Consider the following 17745-nt stretch of genomic DNA (forward strand, 5'->3'; position numbering starts at 1 on the left):
TACATTGCTACCCTATAAAGTGCCTCTTGAATCACTAGCAAGTGGTTGTAGAGGGACTTTTGGGGGTCTTGTAGGTTTCTTTCAACATAATTCACAAGATCCGCTATAGTCTCCCACATCATTCTGTATCCCTAAATTCTTATTTAACCTTCTTTTGCCCCCCAAGTGACCAGCAAAAGGACATTCATACACTAGCAACTATAACTCCCCATGATGCTGGGCAGGTACAACCAGTTGCTTGTAAGGTTTCCCAGGACTTTTATCTTTCCCCATGGGACTTCCCTGTACAATTACTCTTCCTCTTCAAAAAAAAATCTTTCCCCATTTCCCCTCACTGGGTTCCCCTCGAGTATCTATCCACAGATGCTTTCTAGTATGGGGTCTGCTTTCTGGTTGCCCAAAAACCCTGGTGGCTGACAACCTGAACAGCCTCTACAGTTACAGTGGATAACTCCCCCCGCCTCCCAGCTCTCTATGCTTGCTGCTTTCCTCTGCTTTGCACATTGCTTTCTCTTACTGAGCTGGGGCTAGGGCTGGGGCCATCCCCTCCCTGCTCTGCTGCTGCTTTTTCTGCATAATCCTCTCCTGAGATCACAGAACAATATTCCTTTTTGCTGCGAGTTACTATATTAATCGCTTTAGACATAGACAAAATGTCATTTCCCCAATGCTGTTGGAGTATTATCCAACACACCAACTCTGAGTTCTCTCCAGATCTTTCTACTCCATGGGTACTTTAGCTAAAGGTGCAATGAATTTGTATTGCCCCAATGCTAGGAGTTCTGCATACTCTGCGGGGAGCATGTCTGCCTGTTCAACTGTGGTTTTTGTGACCAAAGAAATCTCTGCACCAGTGTCTACCCACCAAGTGCATTCTTTGCCATTTACCTTGGCTGCTTCAACAAATTCTATGTCCATCTCCAATGGGTCAGACCCCTCAAAATTAATCAGGAGACTTGCAGGTACCTCTTGGGATCCTGTGTTAAGAACAGCTGTATTAACCTGGGCTGGACAGGGTGTGGGCTTAGCTTCTTTCAGTTTAGGGCAGTTATTCTTCAGTTGTTCGGTGGAATAATATGTGAAACAGCCTCTTAGAGTGTTTTCCTGTACAAGGGGTCTGCAAGTGGGATTTCCTTTGGAGGATCTATTCGGGACCTTCACAAAAAAAGTATTAAGTTCACTGTCAGTACAGAGAAGTATAACATTTCAACCTGTCAGTTTACTAGAAGCAAACACTTTACTGAAATTACCCAGTGCTGATGATTTATAATGAAAGCAAAACAAGTTTATTAACAAAAAAGCATAAATTAAGTGATACCAAGTAAGAGAAATTAAGATAGAGATGGTTACTGTCACGATGAGCAAGGATGCAAAACCATGCTCTGTGGTGTCCCTAGCCTCTGTTTGAAAGAAATTGGGAATAGACAACGGGATGGATCACGTGATGATTATCTGTTCCGTTTATTCCCTCTGAAGCACCTGGCATTGGCCGCTGTCAGAAGACCAGAATCCTGGGCTAGATGGACCATTGGTCTGACCCAGTATGGCTGTTCTATGTTACACATAAATAAAAGTGAAAACACGCATTAAAAAGTCTAAAATTTAATCTAGCAAAATACAGTCTTTATTCAAGATGGTTTCTCTCACCCAAAGTCTTCTGTCCATCTTTTAACTGGTTGGTCTGGCCTGGACTCATCACAGAGATCAAATTGCTCGGTTACTTTGTCTCCTTAAAGTGAAGAATAATTTAGGGGTTCGCTCCAGCCCCTCTCCTTATAGTTCAGTGACCCTTTGAAATGTATTTTTCTGACAGGTACGTCCAGATAAATTTCATTAGTTCATGCTGTGTAAAGGAGCCTCGAAATCTGGAAGATAAGACTCCATGCTAGTTCCTCCCTTGCTGGTGGTTTGCTACTGTGCAAATTATTTCTTCCTGCTACAGTCTCTGATACAAATGAATAGCACATTGAATATGGGCCACACCTGGTTTGAGGTGTCCACCTCTTTCCTTTGTCTGGAGAAAACCTGTTTATCAACTCCCCATGATATGCCTGGTTTAATATCTTTTAGTCACAGACTTTAAAGCATGAAATTAATGAGTATCCATAATTTCACATAAGCATTATTACATTTATATTTTGCAATGATATTGACCATTGTATTTGTTTTCAAAGGATACATTGCAAGGCATTTGTACAAACATCATTGCAGTTGTGTGTAGGGTGTGAATACAGGGATGCCTAGGGCCACAAAGACACTTTACCATGAAATCTTTTTCAGTTTTTGAAAAGAAGAGGGAATGCAATTCCATTAGAACATAAAAAATCATGGAAAGGTTGCCATTGTATCTTTACAACTTTCAGTTCCCCTTTTACAGTTTCCTACATTCTTTCCTTTGATCATCTTCTCCTGTCAAGTCTCTCTCCTCTTGAACTTAACTGGTTAAGATAGTCCCTGAAGTTTGAGGGCATCTTTCATGGTGAAATACATTGTTTCATATCATATTTTATTTTCTAGCATAGAGTTTAATATACAGATCTCATATTCTTTTGTAGCCACTGTATTTTGCATAAACGGTGGATCCTGCTCAAACAAAGAGAGATGGGGATTATTTTTCTGTGCTATAGGAATAATTAAAACAAAAAACCCTGCAAATTCGTCAGATAAAAATCTTTTAAAAACTGATCCCCCAAGTAGCATGTGTTGTATTTTTTTTAAAGAGTAGTCTAGTTTAAATTTTCTTAAATTGTTTTAAATATTGAGGTGTTAGAACCTTTGAACGCTGAACCTTTGAACGCTGAACCTCATTCTGTCCTATGGAAGTCAGTGCTAAAACCCCATTCACTCTGGTCCCAGATCAGGCCCGTCTGATTAGTTGTCAATGCCTTCTATAGGAACTTTAGAAAGTCCACATACTGACTAGATTACTCTGGTGTACTTAACTTCTAAAATATTATAATGTTTTCTTTTACCCCAAAATATACATGTGATTTTTGTTTCTCTTCTTTCTGTCTCTCTGCAGCTCAAAGTAAGTGGAAAGAATCTGCTCAATGTCTGCAAGCTTGTATTTAAAATTAGTAGAAATGAGAAAAATGATTCGCTCATTCAAAATGATGGTCTATTGGGTATGTATTCATTTTTATATATACTAAAATAAATGTTGAAATACAGTAGTAAAAATGCTTGTCCTTCAAATGTTTTGGAAAATTTATGACAGCTGAGATTTGCTGTAACTGTATTCCCCACTCTAAAAATGTGAGCATTATGGAAAAGCATGGGAGTGATGTGCAATCCTGTTTTAAATTTGTTGTTTTCAGTAAAACTTTTACATATCTTCTTAACTGAGGCCCTGCAAACACTTCAGACACATGCTTAACTTAACGAATGAGTATTCCCATTGAAGTAAATGGGACTGTTCACCTCCTTCAAGTTAAGCATGCGTGTTTGCAGGATTGGCCAGATCATCCCTTCCAGTTGTAAGACCTATGGGAGATGGGTCCAGGGAAGGAAAACTCCACAAGGAACTCAGTAGAGTTTAGACACGAGGTGTCTCAGTACAGGGCAGTTGCACCTATATTCCCCCCCGTCGTCCAGCAAGGACATGCACTGTAGGTGTATGTCTTCACTACCCCCTGGATCGGCGGGGAGCAATCGATCCAGCAGGGATCGATTTATCACGTCTACTCGAGACGCGATCGACCCCTGAGCGCTCTCCTGTCGACTCCTGTACTCCAGCACCGCGAGAGACGCAGGCAGAGTTGACGAGGGAGCGGCAGCAGTCGACTCACCACGGTGAAGACACCACAGTAAATCGATCCAAGTACGTTGACTTCAGCTACATTATTCACATAGCTGAAGTTGCGTAACTTAGACTGATTTCCCCCCTCCCTCTTCCCACCCCCAGTTTAGATCGGGGCTTGGTTTCCAGGCTCCCCAGCCGTGTCTCCTCCCTTTCTGACTGTGTTATTTCCAGGCTGAACAGTTCCCTGACTGTACTATGGTGTCCCCAGCAAAGACTGTCTGCCGAAGCAGGCCTGCTTCACTTCTCTCCTTGCCAACAGTTTTATAAGTTATCACCCAGTTCTTTCTAAGCAAGGACTTTAATTACAAGCATTACAGAGAAAACATATTAAAACAATAAGCATACCAGAGATCACCCCCTCACTCCAAAAAGGGCTCTGTTTGGTGATAGTCCTTAAAAGCCTGCACAAGGTGTTTTTTTCCTATGGTACAAGTTCATCACAGCCTCCCAAGAACCCAAGTCTGAAGGGGCATCAGTGGGCCAAAGAGCTTCCAGTGCTTTCCTTAGGATTGGGCCCTGCCAGACCAGAGGTTCTGCCAGATTGCAGGATTAGAAAGAAGGCCCTGAGTCAGTGAGGCTATTGAACCAAAAATCCTTTCCTTGTCTGTTGTTCCCTGGAAAATCCAGTCTGAATCAGTGTATGTGGTGATGGTAGCTCTTTGGAAGTGTTATACTGTGAGTGAATTTTCATTCCCCCTCTTCTCTTCCCCACCTTTCACTCTTCTTAGTTCCTGGAGGGCTGTGATCCCCCTTCCTCATGGAAATACATACAGTCCTTCAGTAGTACATAAGCATTTGCATTTTTAATACAATGAACTCCTAAAATACTTAAAACTTAATTCAGTAAGAATAGACAGATAAAGCATATCTGTGTAAGCATCATTGTTTAGCTTTTGGTCCCATCTTCCTATGGCTTTCTTCATTACTTAGTTAAAAAATGTGGGTTTTGTGGGGTGGTTGTTTTTTTGTGTTTTGGTTTTTTTTGCTGGAAAGGGTGTATAATTTGGGATTGATTTGAGGATGGAGGAATGGCTGACATAAGAATGCTTTGGAAAGTTTTTTTCCCTATTGTTTCAGTGATTTATTTGTTTATTTATAAATGTTTTACTGGGATACAGAACATCAACAGGAATTATTAAAACAAACAGCTGACTTTTTTTCAGTCCACGAAAATGCTGAAAATGACTGGAAACAGAAATTAGTTAGTTTCTTTTTAACTGATCCGGTTATCTAGAGATTAAAGGTTCAAAAACTGACCTCACATTTGTTTAATAATCAAGTAAGAAATATCTTCAAAATTCTGATTACTTAGTTTTGATTGGGCGATATGGAGGAAATAATGCCAGATGAAGATGATATTTTGGGCACATTTACTCCTCCTATTGTCTGGACCAGCAGTTAGCTAGCACATTTAAGCTTAGGCCTATGCTGACATTACTGATAATGCTGGTGTACAGGAAGCACTGCAGTAAAACGTCATTGATTTTTCGGTGCCTCAGTTTTTGGGTGGCCATCTTAAAGAGGCCTGATTTTCAGAAAGTTCTGAGCATGTGCTCTCTGAAAATCAGGCCTTTTTAAAGGTGTCTCAAGTTGAGCATTCAAGAATTGAGGCACATAAAACCAATAATTGTTTTTCAGACCTTGAGAAGGATTTTAATGATGACCACGGTGCCTACAAAGCTTGTATACATGTCTTATACTTCAATAATTACCCCTGGTTTCTATCCAAATACTTCGTTTGTCCAATCCATTGATGAGAAAAGTATGATAAACACTGTAAACCCCAGTTTTCTTTTGCAGTTAATCTTTTTAAAACTAAAGTAGTTCAAATATAAATGTCAGTCTTTCTAAACACTAATATTCTTTTTTAGATTCTTTGTTGGAGATCCTGAGATTTGAAGATCTACAAACAAACAGTGAGGCTTTTCTGTATTGCTTGGGAGCAATAAAATTCATTTCTGGAAATGCAGTACTCCTTAATGAACTGGTTAACAAAGGAGCTGTTGAAATACTGGTTCAGTTCATGAAGCAGATTAATAATATTAAAGAAAATGACACACGTTTCTCCAACTTGGGCCACCTATTAGTACAGGTCAGCATCTATTTTTATTTTAAAGATATAAATACAAACTCCAATGACCAAATTAAATTAAAGCAGCTAAGTTGTGCCTGTCTACATAAGAGAAAGTTGGCCCTAAGTATCTGTAGACTTTATTGAAAAATGGCATTGTCATGAAGTTGTTCATGGCCAGAATTCAGGTTCGTGGAGTATTTTTTAAAAAATGTTTTTATAATTGCATCTTGAGTGCTCTTAGTGTGCTGGATGTAATACCAAAACTAGAGGAAGACAATGATCCCTGCCCCATGTTGCTTACAACCAGAATAGACAGGTAATACAAATCAGCCCCATAATGGACCAGGAGAGTTGAAGAAGCTATTATCACAAAACAGTGCATTTAAAAAAAAAAAAGAAGAAGAAAGGGAGGAGGAGAATATAATACCACAACTTTGCTTGGCAGGTTAATGTTTGTATACTCTAAAGAAGCAATGTGTTTTAAGGAGACAAAAGATACTTATAATATCCAATCAATCAACTGACAAATGGTGTGTTGGGAAGGCAGGAATCTGTCATGTTCCAATGGCTATCGATGACCATCAAAACAGGTTCTTTGCTGTAGAGGGATAAGAGTACTCCAACCTCAGTCTAGTAGATACAGCAGATAAAATATGTGTTCATAGCTTGATCTGTTTTTTGCATAATTACTTCCCTCCCTTTCACCGTGCATACATTGTTGATGAGGAGTTGTCCATGTTTTGGCTGCTTGTATTTCTTTCTAGGAAATAACATTTTGTTCAGAAAAAGGTAAACTGTATTAGCTCTGGAAACATACGTTGTCAGTGTCCCTATTGTTAAGTGAAATGATACTCTTATGAACAATTTATTATATTAAGTTGTAGACTATTTTCTACATATTTAACAAACAGTTGCTTTCACACTTGCTGCAAGTGTATGACAAGACTGATGACATAGTCAAAAATATGTATGGTATGATCAGTAATATGTAACAATAAAAGCTATATATTTCAGTGGGACCACACACATGGATAGATAGTATAGATTTATGGACTAATACACATAGTTTGTATCTGAACAGCGAACAGCTTGGCAATTTTAATTTAAAAAAATCAGTGTAGCTACTAAATTTAACCCTGAATTAAATAGTTTAGACCAGTGGTTCTCAAACTTTAGCAACCCCAAGCTGGCTTCTAATTTTCCGCGGGGGTGCTCAACCCCTGCTCAGCCCCAGGCCCTGCCCCCACTTCACCCCTTCCCCCAAAACCCCACCCCTGCCCCACCTCTTCCTGCCTCTGCTCCACCCCTGCCCCTCCTCTTACCCGCCTCTTTCCACCCCCTCCCCTGAGCACATTCCATCCCCATTCCTCCCCCTCCCTCCCAGCGTCTCCTGCATGCTGCTGAACAGCTGTTCTGCGATGTGCAGGAGGCACTGGGAGGGAGTGGGAGGAGTTGATGAGCGGGGCCAGTGGCCCCAGACATGACTTGCAGACCCCCTGGAGTACTGGGTGTCTGTGGACCTCAGTTTGAGAACCGCTGGTTTAGACTAATGGCTTGTCTACACAGGGACACTCAGGAAAATTAATCTAAAGGTGTGAATTTAAAGTGAATTAGTTAAACTGCATGAAACCCCTGTGTGGACAGCCCAGGTCTGTGCTACGGGCTCTATAGTGGTATAGCTACAACGGTATATCTGTTCCACTGTGAGCCATATTGTAGAGGCAAACTTTAGTGACGAAAGGTTTTGTCCGTTGCTGTAGGAACTCCAACTCCCTAAGCCATGGTAGCTAGGTCAATGAAAACCTTCTTCTGTTGACTTAGCTGCATCTACACCAAGGGTTAGATCTAGGATGTAAAAGTTTAACTGGTTAACCAATAAGCTTGATGCTTATCGGTTTCAGTTAAGGATTAAACTCCGCTGCTGCCCCGCGTTCCTGGGGTCCTGGCTCCTGCCATCGCATTACGCCCACTTGCCAACCCACGCCTGGGGCTCTGCTGGGCTGCCGCCCCAAACCTGGGGGCTCTTCTGCTGACTTCTGGACCCATTATATGTTATAGTCTATATATTGTCAATTCAGATATATTACTTACTGGTGAAATTTAAGGGCTCCTATCTTACAGGGTTTTTAGAGAAACTAACAAGTACAAATGACCATAGTCTTCATCTTGTAATGGCAGGAAATTGATCTTATGATCTCTGGTTAATCTTCTTTTGGAAGGTGAAAATACTCCAAAGGTCCTACCAATAGGTCCTAGTTTTCCCGCCCCAAATACAGTAAGCAGTTAATACTGTGGATGTGAGTAAGAATCACTGCAGTTAAACACCTAACTCTGTGCTCCCAGCTCCTGCCTGCCCAGCTGTGGCCCCAGCCTCCACCCCTTACCCTTGTCTGTATCCCCCTGCTTCTGGAGACATGGTTCTGCTCCCAGCCCCAGCTCTGGGGAGTGGGGCGTGGAGAATAGGAGGGGGATGGCTTTCACTTACCCCCACTATTAAAAATGTTCCAGCGCCACTGGTTCACAATGAATCTACCGCACATATATATTATCTTTGTCAAGTGCCTTTATTAACAACAGAAGCAGCCAGTCTTATGTGTAAACAAAAAGTAGGCTTTAGTTTTAACTTTTTACATAATATTTTTTAATTTATTTGCAAATTAGATTCATAGATATTTAGGTCAGAAGGGACCATTATGATCATCTAGTCTGACCTCCTGCACAACGCAGGCCACAGAATTTCACCCACCACTCCTACAAAAAAAACCTCACACCTATATGTGTGCTATTGAAGTCCTCAAATCGTAGTTTAAAGACTTCAAGGAGCAGAGAATCCTCCAGCAAGTGACCCGTGCCCCATGCTACAGAGGAAGGCGAAAAACCTCCAGGGCCTCTTCCAATCTGCCCTGGAGGAAAATTCCTTCCCGACTCCAGATATGGCGATCAGCTAAACCCTGAGCATATGGGCAAGACTCATCAGCCAGATCCTACAGAAAATTCTTTCCTGGGTAACTCGGATCTCACCCCATCTAATAGCCCATCACAGGCCATTGGGCCTATTTATGAATATTTAATTACCAAAACCATGTTATCCCATCATACCATCTCCTCCATAAACTTATCGAGTTTAATCTTAAAGCCAGATAGATCTTTTGCCCCCACTGCTTCCCTTGGAAGGCTATTCCAAAACTTCACTCCTCTGATGGTTAAAAACCTTCGTCTAATTTCTAGTCTAAATTTCCTAGTGGCCAGTTTATATCCATTTGTTCTTGTGTCCACATTGGTACTGAGCTTAAATAATTCCTCTCCCTCTCTGGTATTTATCCCTCTGATATATTTATAGAGATCAATCATATCTCCCCTCAGCCTTCTTTTAGTTAGGCTAAACAAGCCAAGCTCCCTGAGTCTCCTTTCATAAGACAAGTTTTCCATTTCTCGGATCATCCTAGTAGCCCTTCTCTGTACCTGTTCCAGTTTGAATTCATCCTTCTTAAACATGGGAGACCAGAACTGCACACAGTATTCCAGGTGAGGTCTCACCAGTGCCTTGTATAACGGTACTAAAACCTCCTTATCCCTACTGGAAATACCTCTCCTGATGCATCCCAAGACCGCATTAGCTTTTTTCACAGCCATATCACATTGGCGGCTCATAGTCATCCTATGATCAACCAATACTCCAAGGTCCTTTTCCTCCTCCGTTACTTCTAATTGATGTGTCCCTAGCTTATAACTAAAATTCTTGTTATTAATCCCTAAATGCATGACCTTACACTTCTCACTATTAAATTTCACCCTATTACTATTACTCCAGTTTGCAAGGTCATCCAGATCCTCCTGTAGGGTATCCCTGTCCTTCTCTAAATTGGCAATAATACCTCCCAGCTTTGTATCATCCGCAAACTTTATTAGCACACTCCCACTTTTTGTGCCAAGGTCAGTAATAAAAAGATTAAATAAGATTGGTCCCAAAACTGATCCTTGAGGAACTCCACTGGTAACCTCCCTCCAGCCTGACAGTTCACCTTTCAGTAGGACCCGTTGTAGTCTCCCCTTTAACCAATTCCTTATCCACCTTTCAATTTTCCTATTGATCCCCATCTTATCCAATTTAACTAATTCCCCATGTGGTACGGTATCAAATGCCTTACTAAAATCTAGGTAAATTAGATCCACTGCATTTCCTTTGTCTAAAAAATCTGTTACTTTCTCAAAGAAGGAGATCAGGTTGGTTTGGCACGATCTACCTTTTGTAAAACCATGTTGTATTTTGTCCCATTTACCATTGACTGACTTCAATGTCCTTAACTACCTTCTCCTTCAAAATTTTTTCCAAGACCTCGCTTACTACAGATGTCAAACTAACAGGTCTATAATTACCCAGATCACTTTTTTTCCCTTTCTTAAAAATAGGAACTATGTTAGCAATTCTCCAATCATATGGTACAACCCCTGAGTTTACAGATTCATTAAAAATTCTTGCTAATGGGCTTGCAATTTCTTGTGCCAATTCCTTTAATATTCTTGGATGAAGATTATCTGGGCCCATTAAGTCCCATTAAGCTGTTTGAGTTTCGCTTCTACTTCAAATATGGTGATGTCTACCTCCATATCCTCATTCCCATTTGTCATGCTACCATTATCCCTAAGATCCTCTTTAGTCTTATTAAAGACTGGGGCAAAGTATTTGTTTAGATATTGGGCCATGCCTAGATTATCCTTGACCTCCGCTCCATCCTCAGTGTTTAGCGGTCCCACTTCTTCTTTCTTTGTTTTCTTCTTATTTATATGACTATAGAACCTTTTACTGTTGGTTTTAATTCCCTTTGCAAGGTCCAACTCTACTTGACTTTTAGCCTGTCTCACTTTGTCCGTACATGTTCTGACCTCAATAAGGTAGCTTTCCTTGCTGATCCCTCCCTTCTTCCACTCCCTATATGCTTTCTGCTTTTTCTTAATCACCTCTCTGAGATGCTTGCTCATCCAGCTTGGTCTACAACTCCTGCCTATGATTTTTTTCCCCTTACTTGGGATGCAGGCTTCCGATAGCTTCTGCAGCTTTGATTTAAAATAATCCCATGCCTCCTCTACCTTTAGATCCATAAATTCTTCAGTCCAATCCACTTCCCTAACTAATTTCCTTAATTTTTGAAAGTCAGCCCTTTTGAAATCAAAAACCCTAGCTGCAGATTTATTTTTATTAATCCTTCCTTTCAGTTTGAACTGAATTAGCTCATGATCACTTGAGCCAAGATTATCCCCTACAACCATTTCTTCTATGAGGTCCTCACTACTCACCAAAACCAAATCTAAAATGGCATCCCCTCTAGTTGGTTCAGCAACTACTTGCTGAAGGAATCCATCAGCTATCGCATCTAGGAAAATCTGAGCCCTATTATTATTACTAGCACTCGTCCTCCAGTCTATATCTGGGAAGTTAAAGTCTCCCATGATCACACAGTTTCCATTAGTATTTACTTTATTAAAAACATTAAAAAGGGCTCTATCCATATCCAAATTAGATCCCGGCGGTCTATAGCACACCCTAAGCACTATCCCAGGGGAGGCTTTAATAGTTTTCTTCCCCAATTTAATTTTTGCCCAGACGGATTCAGTCATATCCATTTCATCGCTTCTTATTTCTTTACATTCTATCTCATCATTGATATACAGTGCTACTCCACCACCTTTACCTTTATTTCGGTCTTTCCTAAACAGCACATACCCTTCAATACCTGTAGCCCAGTCATGACTACTATTCCACCATGTTTCTGTTATCCCTATAATATCTGGTTTCACTTCCTGCACCAGTAGCTCTAGTTCCTCCATTTTGTTACTTAGGCTCCTCGCATTAGTGTACAAACATCTTAATTTTTGCTGTTTGGCTTCACTCACATTCTGAACCCTATTAGGCACGGTCATTTTACTACCAGTATAACCTATTGGACTTGTATCTACATTGCCCTTTCTCTTACCCATGGCTGTATCCACTCTTATTTCATTTTCTTTCCTCTCAATGCTAAATTCTGGCGTGGAGATTACCTGGACATCTCCCAGCCATCTCCCCCTAATTCCTATACCGTCCTAAGAGGCAGTTTGGTAGGAGGCTGGGAGTCAGAATGTGTGATCTTGGATAACCATTTTTGGGTATGAAAGGAGGGCCTAGATTCGGAGAGAAATTGCAAAAGGTGAGGACGTAAAGAATGATGTACCAGTTCCCAGAACCATCCAGTGACTTCAACTGGCATTTTTTGTTCGTTTTTTTTTTTTTGGAAGGCGGGAAGTAGAGCAAGCCTCTGAATATTTTGGAATGGTAAAGCTACTTTATTTTTTTTTACCCTTAGAAATGTAATTTTTTCTGCTATTAGCATTCCCTACATGATTTGCTTACATCACTGTTCTCGATGCATTAAAATATGTGATTTCTGATTCTGAGTTAGAATGAATTACTCAGTCATCATAGAGAAATATTGCCCGTAATATTTCCATGTTTTCAGGCATAGACAATACAGAAGCGTTTTCCTATGATGCACACCCAGAGAATAATAAATGACATTAAGTGTTTGCACCAATGGATATAGCGAAAAACCAAGTATTCAATGATAGATACAGAAGTTGTAGATACAGTGAGAAATCCTTTCAGAAGTACAGAATCTGGTGAAGTCCACAGTGAACTAGAGGCAATAGAAGGGAGATGCATCAAATTACCCACAATGATCAGTGTGGTTCGTGACTGCACTTTGTTAGCTGGTAACTTAAATATGTGAATTTATGAAGCCAGATTCTCTTGCATTGACTGTGTTATAGTATGTCACCAAATGATGTTGTTATATAAATAGTCTTCATAGGCTACAGGATTTTTTTTTCTTTTTAGCATGCAAACAAGTTTTTAGTCTTTGAAGAAATTAGCTTTGTTATGCAATGGTCCTTTGACAGAAGCTCAAAATATAATTTTAAAAATGCCTGTAACCATAATATTTACTTGTGCTTTGGGAACTTTATGTAGTGGTTATAGCAGAGGTCTGTGACTTAAGACACACTTCTGACCCAGCTAATCTATTCTTACTCTACCTGAGGCCACAGAATGGCAGATGATTCGGCCAAGAAACTTGTATAAGATGTATAATTTGTATAAGATGTTTAGCGATCTCTGCTCACAATCTGGAGAAAGAACAGGAATAATAAAAGCAAAGAACAGTGATGAACTTCCAAACATTTGTAAGGAGCAAATCAAGAGATGTGATAAGCACTTTTGTATTTCTTAAAACGTCCAGAGCACAGTGTAAAATCTGAATACAGTTCTTTGTATTGAACTCGCTACTATTTGAATAAATTTCACACACTCAGTAGCAGCAACAAAAGCAATTATCTTATTGTTTCTATGGTCATAACTAAAACCAGGAATTAGTAACACTGAGGGGAAAATAGCATTAGAAATGTGGAAGAATTGTTCCAAAATCTAAGATAAATGTTAAGACTCTAATAACTTTAGAGGAATAACTTTTTTTTATAATTTTTCCATTTGAATTGGCTGCTACGAGTATATGTAGACAGTGCCAAACTCTGTTATGTTACTGGGGTAAATCCGGGGCAACTCTCTTAGAGACATAACTGTTATACCCCACTGTAAATGAGAGCAGATTTTGGCTGTACGGTAGTATGCAAATAGTAAGTTCGATCCAAATTTGATCTATTAGGTGTTTGTTATAATAATAATTAATAATAAAATGAATAATAAATTATATTCATAAGTCCCCCAAGGAGGCAAGGAAGTATTATTAAACTTAATTTTACAGATAAGGAAATTGAGACATAGAGACATTAAGTGACTTGCCCAAGCTCACATTTAACTAGTAAATCTGTGACAAGGTTGAAGTTGAAATCTTTTCTACACAATTACATTATTGTTCACCAATACTGCTATGTACTACCACTATATATGTAGTGCTTTATTAAGAATTTTTAAATTCTGTATAAATGTGTTTTCCCAGAGGTTAGTTCTTTTCTAAAACTGACTCTATACATGGCATCAGCATGTATACATTAAAAGTTTTTCCTTTTCTTTTTTCTTTAAACAATAAGATTCACTGAAGAGTACACACTGTGGAGTGCAACAGTTGTGTGTTTTATGAAGGTTTATAGCTTTTATTTTCTCTTTTGTAGCAGCATAAAATCCCATTTGGTTTGATGTGACAATAAAATGTTTGTTTAAAACAATACAGTAGGTAGAAGCTGCTCAGACAACTGCTTATCCTGTTTTCTGTTGATCTTTATGGAAAAATAAAATGTATAGTTCATATTGCTGAACAGACAGTTCCGTTTAATGAGAAGGTATTATATGTCTAGAGATTTGCTGACTGAAACCATGTTAAATAGATAGTCTTTATGTCTTTTTAGCCTATATGCAACTTTAAAAACTCATTTTAGAATTAGGAAAATCTGAGGATTTCTTCCTGTATTTGCTTTAGTATTAATGACCTGAATTTGAAATTTTCAAGACATCTCTATTCAAACTAACAATTATGCATAGTTGCCTATATGACTCTAGTATTTTAATACTCTTATCTCAGAGGAGAATCCGACAAAGATCCTTAAAATATGCAATAACCAGTTCACTCCATTTTCATTGCTAGAAACTGTGTGTAGTATTTTATGATCTAAGCTCTTCAAAATAGATTTGTATCACCTGAAAATATTTTAGCTTCTCTATAAACTGAAGACCCAGACTGTGTTTGGCTTTTGTGCTTTTGGATGCAGATTGTGTCCTGCCTGTTACATGTTAACTCTTTAATCTTTACATCAAACAGATTGTTTTTTTTTAATTTACTATTCATCATTTTAATTTGCTGCTAAAACTGTTACATGCAATTGCTACCAAAATATAATTATGTATTGAGTGGGGAGCTATATTAATTTGCTCTTGATCAAATAGGACGTCTTCAGAAGATCCAGATGTGGATTTCCACAAAACATCATAAATTCTGTGTCTAATAAATATGTTAAGTATACATAAGTATTCTACATATGTATTAAATAGGCATCTTTGGCTCAAGCTTAAAATCATTTGTATCAGTGTGTGTGCATGCAAATTTTTAAAACCTTTTTTTAGTGGGAATGTTATTTGTTGCAGTACCTCCTTGGACTGTTTTTTTTCTCAGCCCTGGTCTCCACTGGGGGCGGGGGAGGGATCGAGCTAAGTTACTCAACTTCAGCTACGTGAATAACGTAGCTGAAGTCGACATACTTGGATCGACTTACCGTGGTGTCTTCACTGCAGTGAGTCGACTGCTGCTGTTCCCCCGTCGACTCTGCCTGCGCCTCTCGCGGTGCTGGATTACACGAGTCGACGAGGGAGCACTCGGGGATCGATCGCTGCCCGCCGATCCAGCGGGTAGTAAAGACATACCCTCACTTATCTCATTTTTAAGCCAGAGTAGACAAGTTCAATACTTTATAAGGGGGACTTCCAAGGAAAATGTATACAATAAGGCTAAATTACAGTCTGGGTAATTGTGTGTTACCTATCTAAAATCCCACTTCCTGTCGTAACCTGTCATGTAGTCTTGGTGTGTATTCCTTAAGTGATTGCTGCATTTCATGCAAATTGACTGCATTTTATTGGAGTATGAAATTATTGTGGTATGTACAGTGAGTGAGGCAAGCAAGATTTGGCCAAGAGATTGTAAAAATCATGATAAAATGGCATTAAGAATGTTGATTATTAAATAATGCAGAAAATACCACAAACGAATAATACTAAGTACCTGACTTAAAATGGGGTTAAACATTAAGGGGTCTGTTGTTCTTTATATGAACACGCTTGTGTGGGGCACAAACTCAAGTGTGGGGGAGTGCTGAGCCTCATCACTCTGCTGGGAGCTCTGAGAAGCATTGTACAAAGCCCCTGAGAACCCTCCAGTGTGAAAAATAAATGACCACTGCTGTACAGCACTGTGTGGCATGCACTCCCTTCTGAGACTAACCAGCACTCCTAAATTATGCAGGAGGGGTTAGTGGCATGTCTCCCCCCGGCACCCCTTGCACCCACAATGAAGGATAATCTGGCCTTTAAAAGAAGAAAGTTGCATGAGCGGCACAAGACAAATATTGATCTTCTTTTTTTAAACATTTATTTTAATCTATATAATTTAAATACATGTCATACACATCCCAAACTAGAGATGCTTACTCCATACATGCTTCTAGAGGTCCTAACCGCTTTATTGTTACCAATTCCCAAGATGGTTTCGGTGACATCTGAACTTATTAAATTTTCAAAAGCACATGGAATTCATAATAGACAATTACATATTCTTTCTACAGGTGACAGCTACTTTGCGAAACTTGGTTGACTTACCTCTTTCAAGATGCCAGCTCCTATGTAGCGGTGCAGTTTCAGAGCTCTGGGTGGTGCTGGAGCAGCGTATGAATGATAAGGATATATGTACCAATATTGTCAGGATATTCAGGTATGTATACAACACTGTTTCGATCATCAAACCCCCCCAATCTCTTGAGGTCTGGTCCTGCACCCACTGAAGTCAATAGTATCATGGAGGTCTCTGGAAGTTACGGATTCCATGACTTCCATGATCTCCGTGACATAAATGTAGCCTTAACCCATGGCCTTACAAACATGGATTTATTTTCCCTTTTAAAAAAAATATTTTGTACCACTGTCATGTTAATCTCTGTGGGCCAAATTTAGATTTTATTGTTTAAGATGCCATTTCCTGTCCTTTAAAGAGAAAGAAATTGTTTTTATTGTTAGTAATTTATTTTAATATTTGTTTTTAAAATGGACAAAAGTTATCTTCTGGTGTTTACAGCTCAAACTTTACAGCAGGGATTGGATTTGCATATGCACAAAAATATGTGAGACGCAGGGACATTATTACTTCAGCCATCACAGAACACTCTAGGAGATTAGGTGTCGGAGATGGGGCCCTCCTTGTGCAGAAGGACTTCTGGTTAGTTTCCCCAGAAGAATCTCATTGTTGCCCAGAGAGTTCAATGGCCATTCCCCAAGAAGACGTGGTACTTGCTAGGGAAATCTGCCAGAGTGGGTCACCTCTAGGGTATGTCTCCACTGCAGAATAAGTCCAGGGTTTGAACTCAGGTTCAAGCCTAACTCCCCTTCCGTCTTCGCACAAATCATGCTAACCCAGGACTTGGACATAGGGCCCCAGGACCCCATGGTGGTGAAGGTTTCAAATTTGAGTCAAGCTGGGACCAGGGACTCAAGTGCTGTTGCTTTGCAATGTAGACACAGCCACACTGAACTTGTGTTCTGGGAGTCTGCCAAAAGCTTCCCACAATCCCACGGCCAACTTTCTTTGTCCTTTAGACAGACAAGTTTGTTGAACGCTCAAGTTTTCCCACATTGCACCATGAACAAAGGCCTAGAGCAGTCATATTTTGGGAGGGCACTAGAAAGTGTGGAATATGGGTCTTTGGAATTGGGCTCGCATAATGCAGTGTAGATGCTGGGCTCCAGGGTTCAACAATGCCTAACCTAGGGTTACAAAGAGTGTAGACACTCTAGCCGTAGGTCAACAAACCAAGGGACCAAACTCAAGTTCCACTAATTCTGGGCTTACATTGCAGTGTAGACATATCCTTAGAAAGTATCTTGTTGTATGTATGAATAGCCCTTTGGGCCTCATCTTCACGAGGAAATGAAGATGTTCTCTTAACTCAAGTTAGGTAACTCTAGGTAAAATTCTAGTGAAGACAGTGTAGTTTGTATTTTTGACACAAGTTAGCAGGTAGAGTATAGTTTTCACACAAGCCAATGCCTTGTCTTTAGTAGGATTTTACCACAAATTGAGAACCCTTCAGGGTGGGTCTTCACTACCCGCCAGATCAGCAG

General features: G+C 39.8%; 1 protein-coding gene across 1 annotated transcript in view; it reads left to right on the forward strand.

Moving 5' to 3' along the window:
* ARMC2 (armadillo repeat containing 2) overlaps positions 1–17745 on the forward strand; it is a 119551-nt gene that overhangs the window by 59796 nt on the left and 42010 nt on the right. The window contains 3 exon segments of the mRNA XM_043542755.1: positions 3023–3125; positions 5674–5894; positions 16197–16342. Coding sequence (XP_043398690.1) covers positions 3023–3125; positions 5674–5894; positions 16197–16342 — 470 coding nt within the window.

The sequence above is a fragment of the Chelonia mydas genome, chromosome 3 (assembly GCF_015237465.2).
Source record: "Chelonia mydas isolate rCheMyd1 chromosome 3, rCheMyd1.pri.v2, whole genome shotgun sequence".
NCBI lineage: Eukaryota > Metazoa > Chordata > Testudines > Cheloniidae > Chelonia > Chelonia mydas.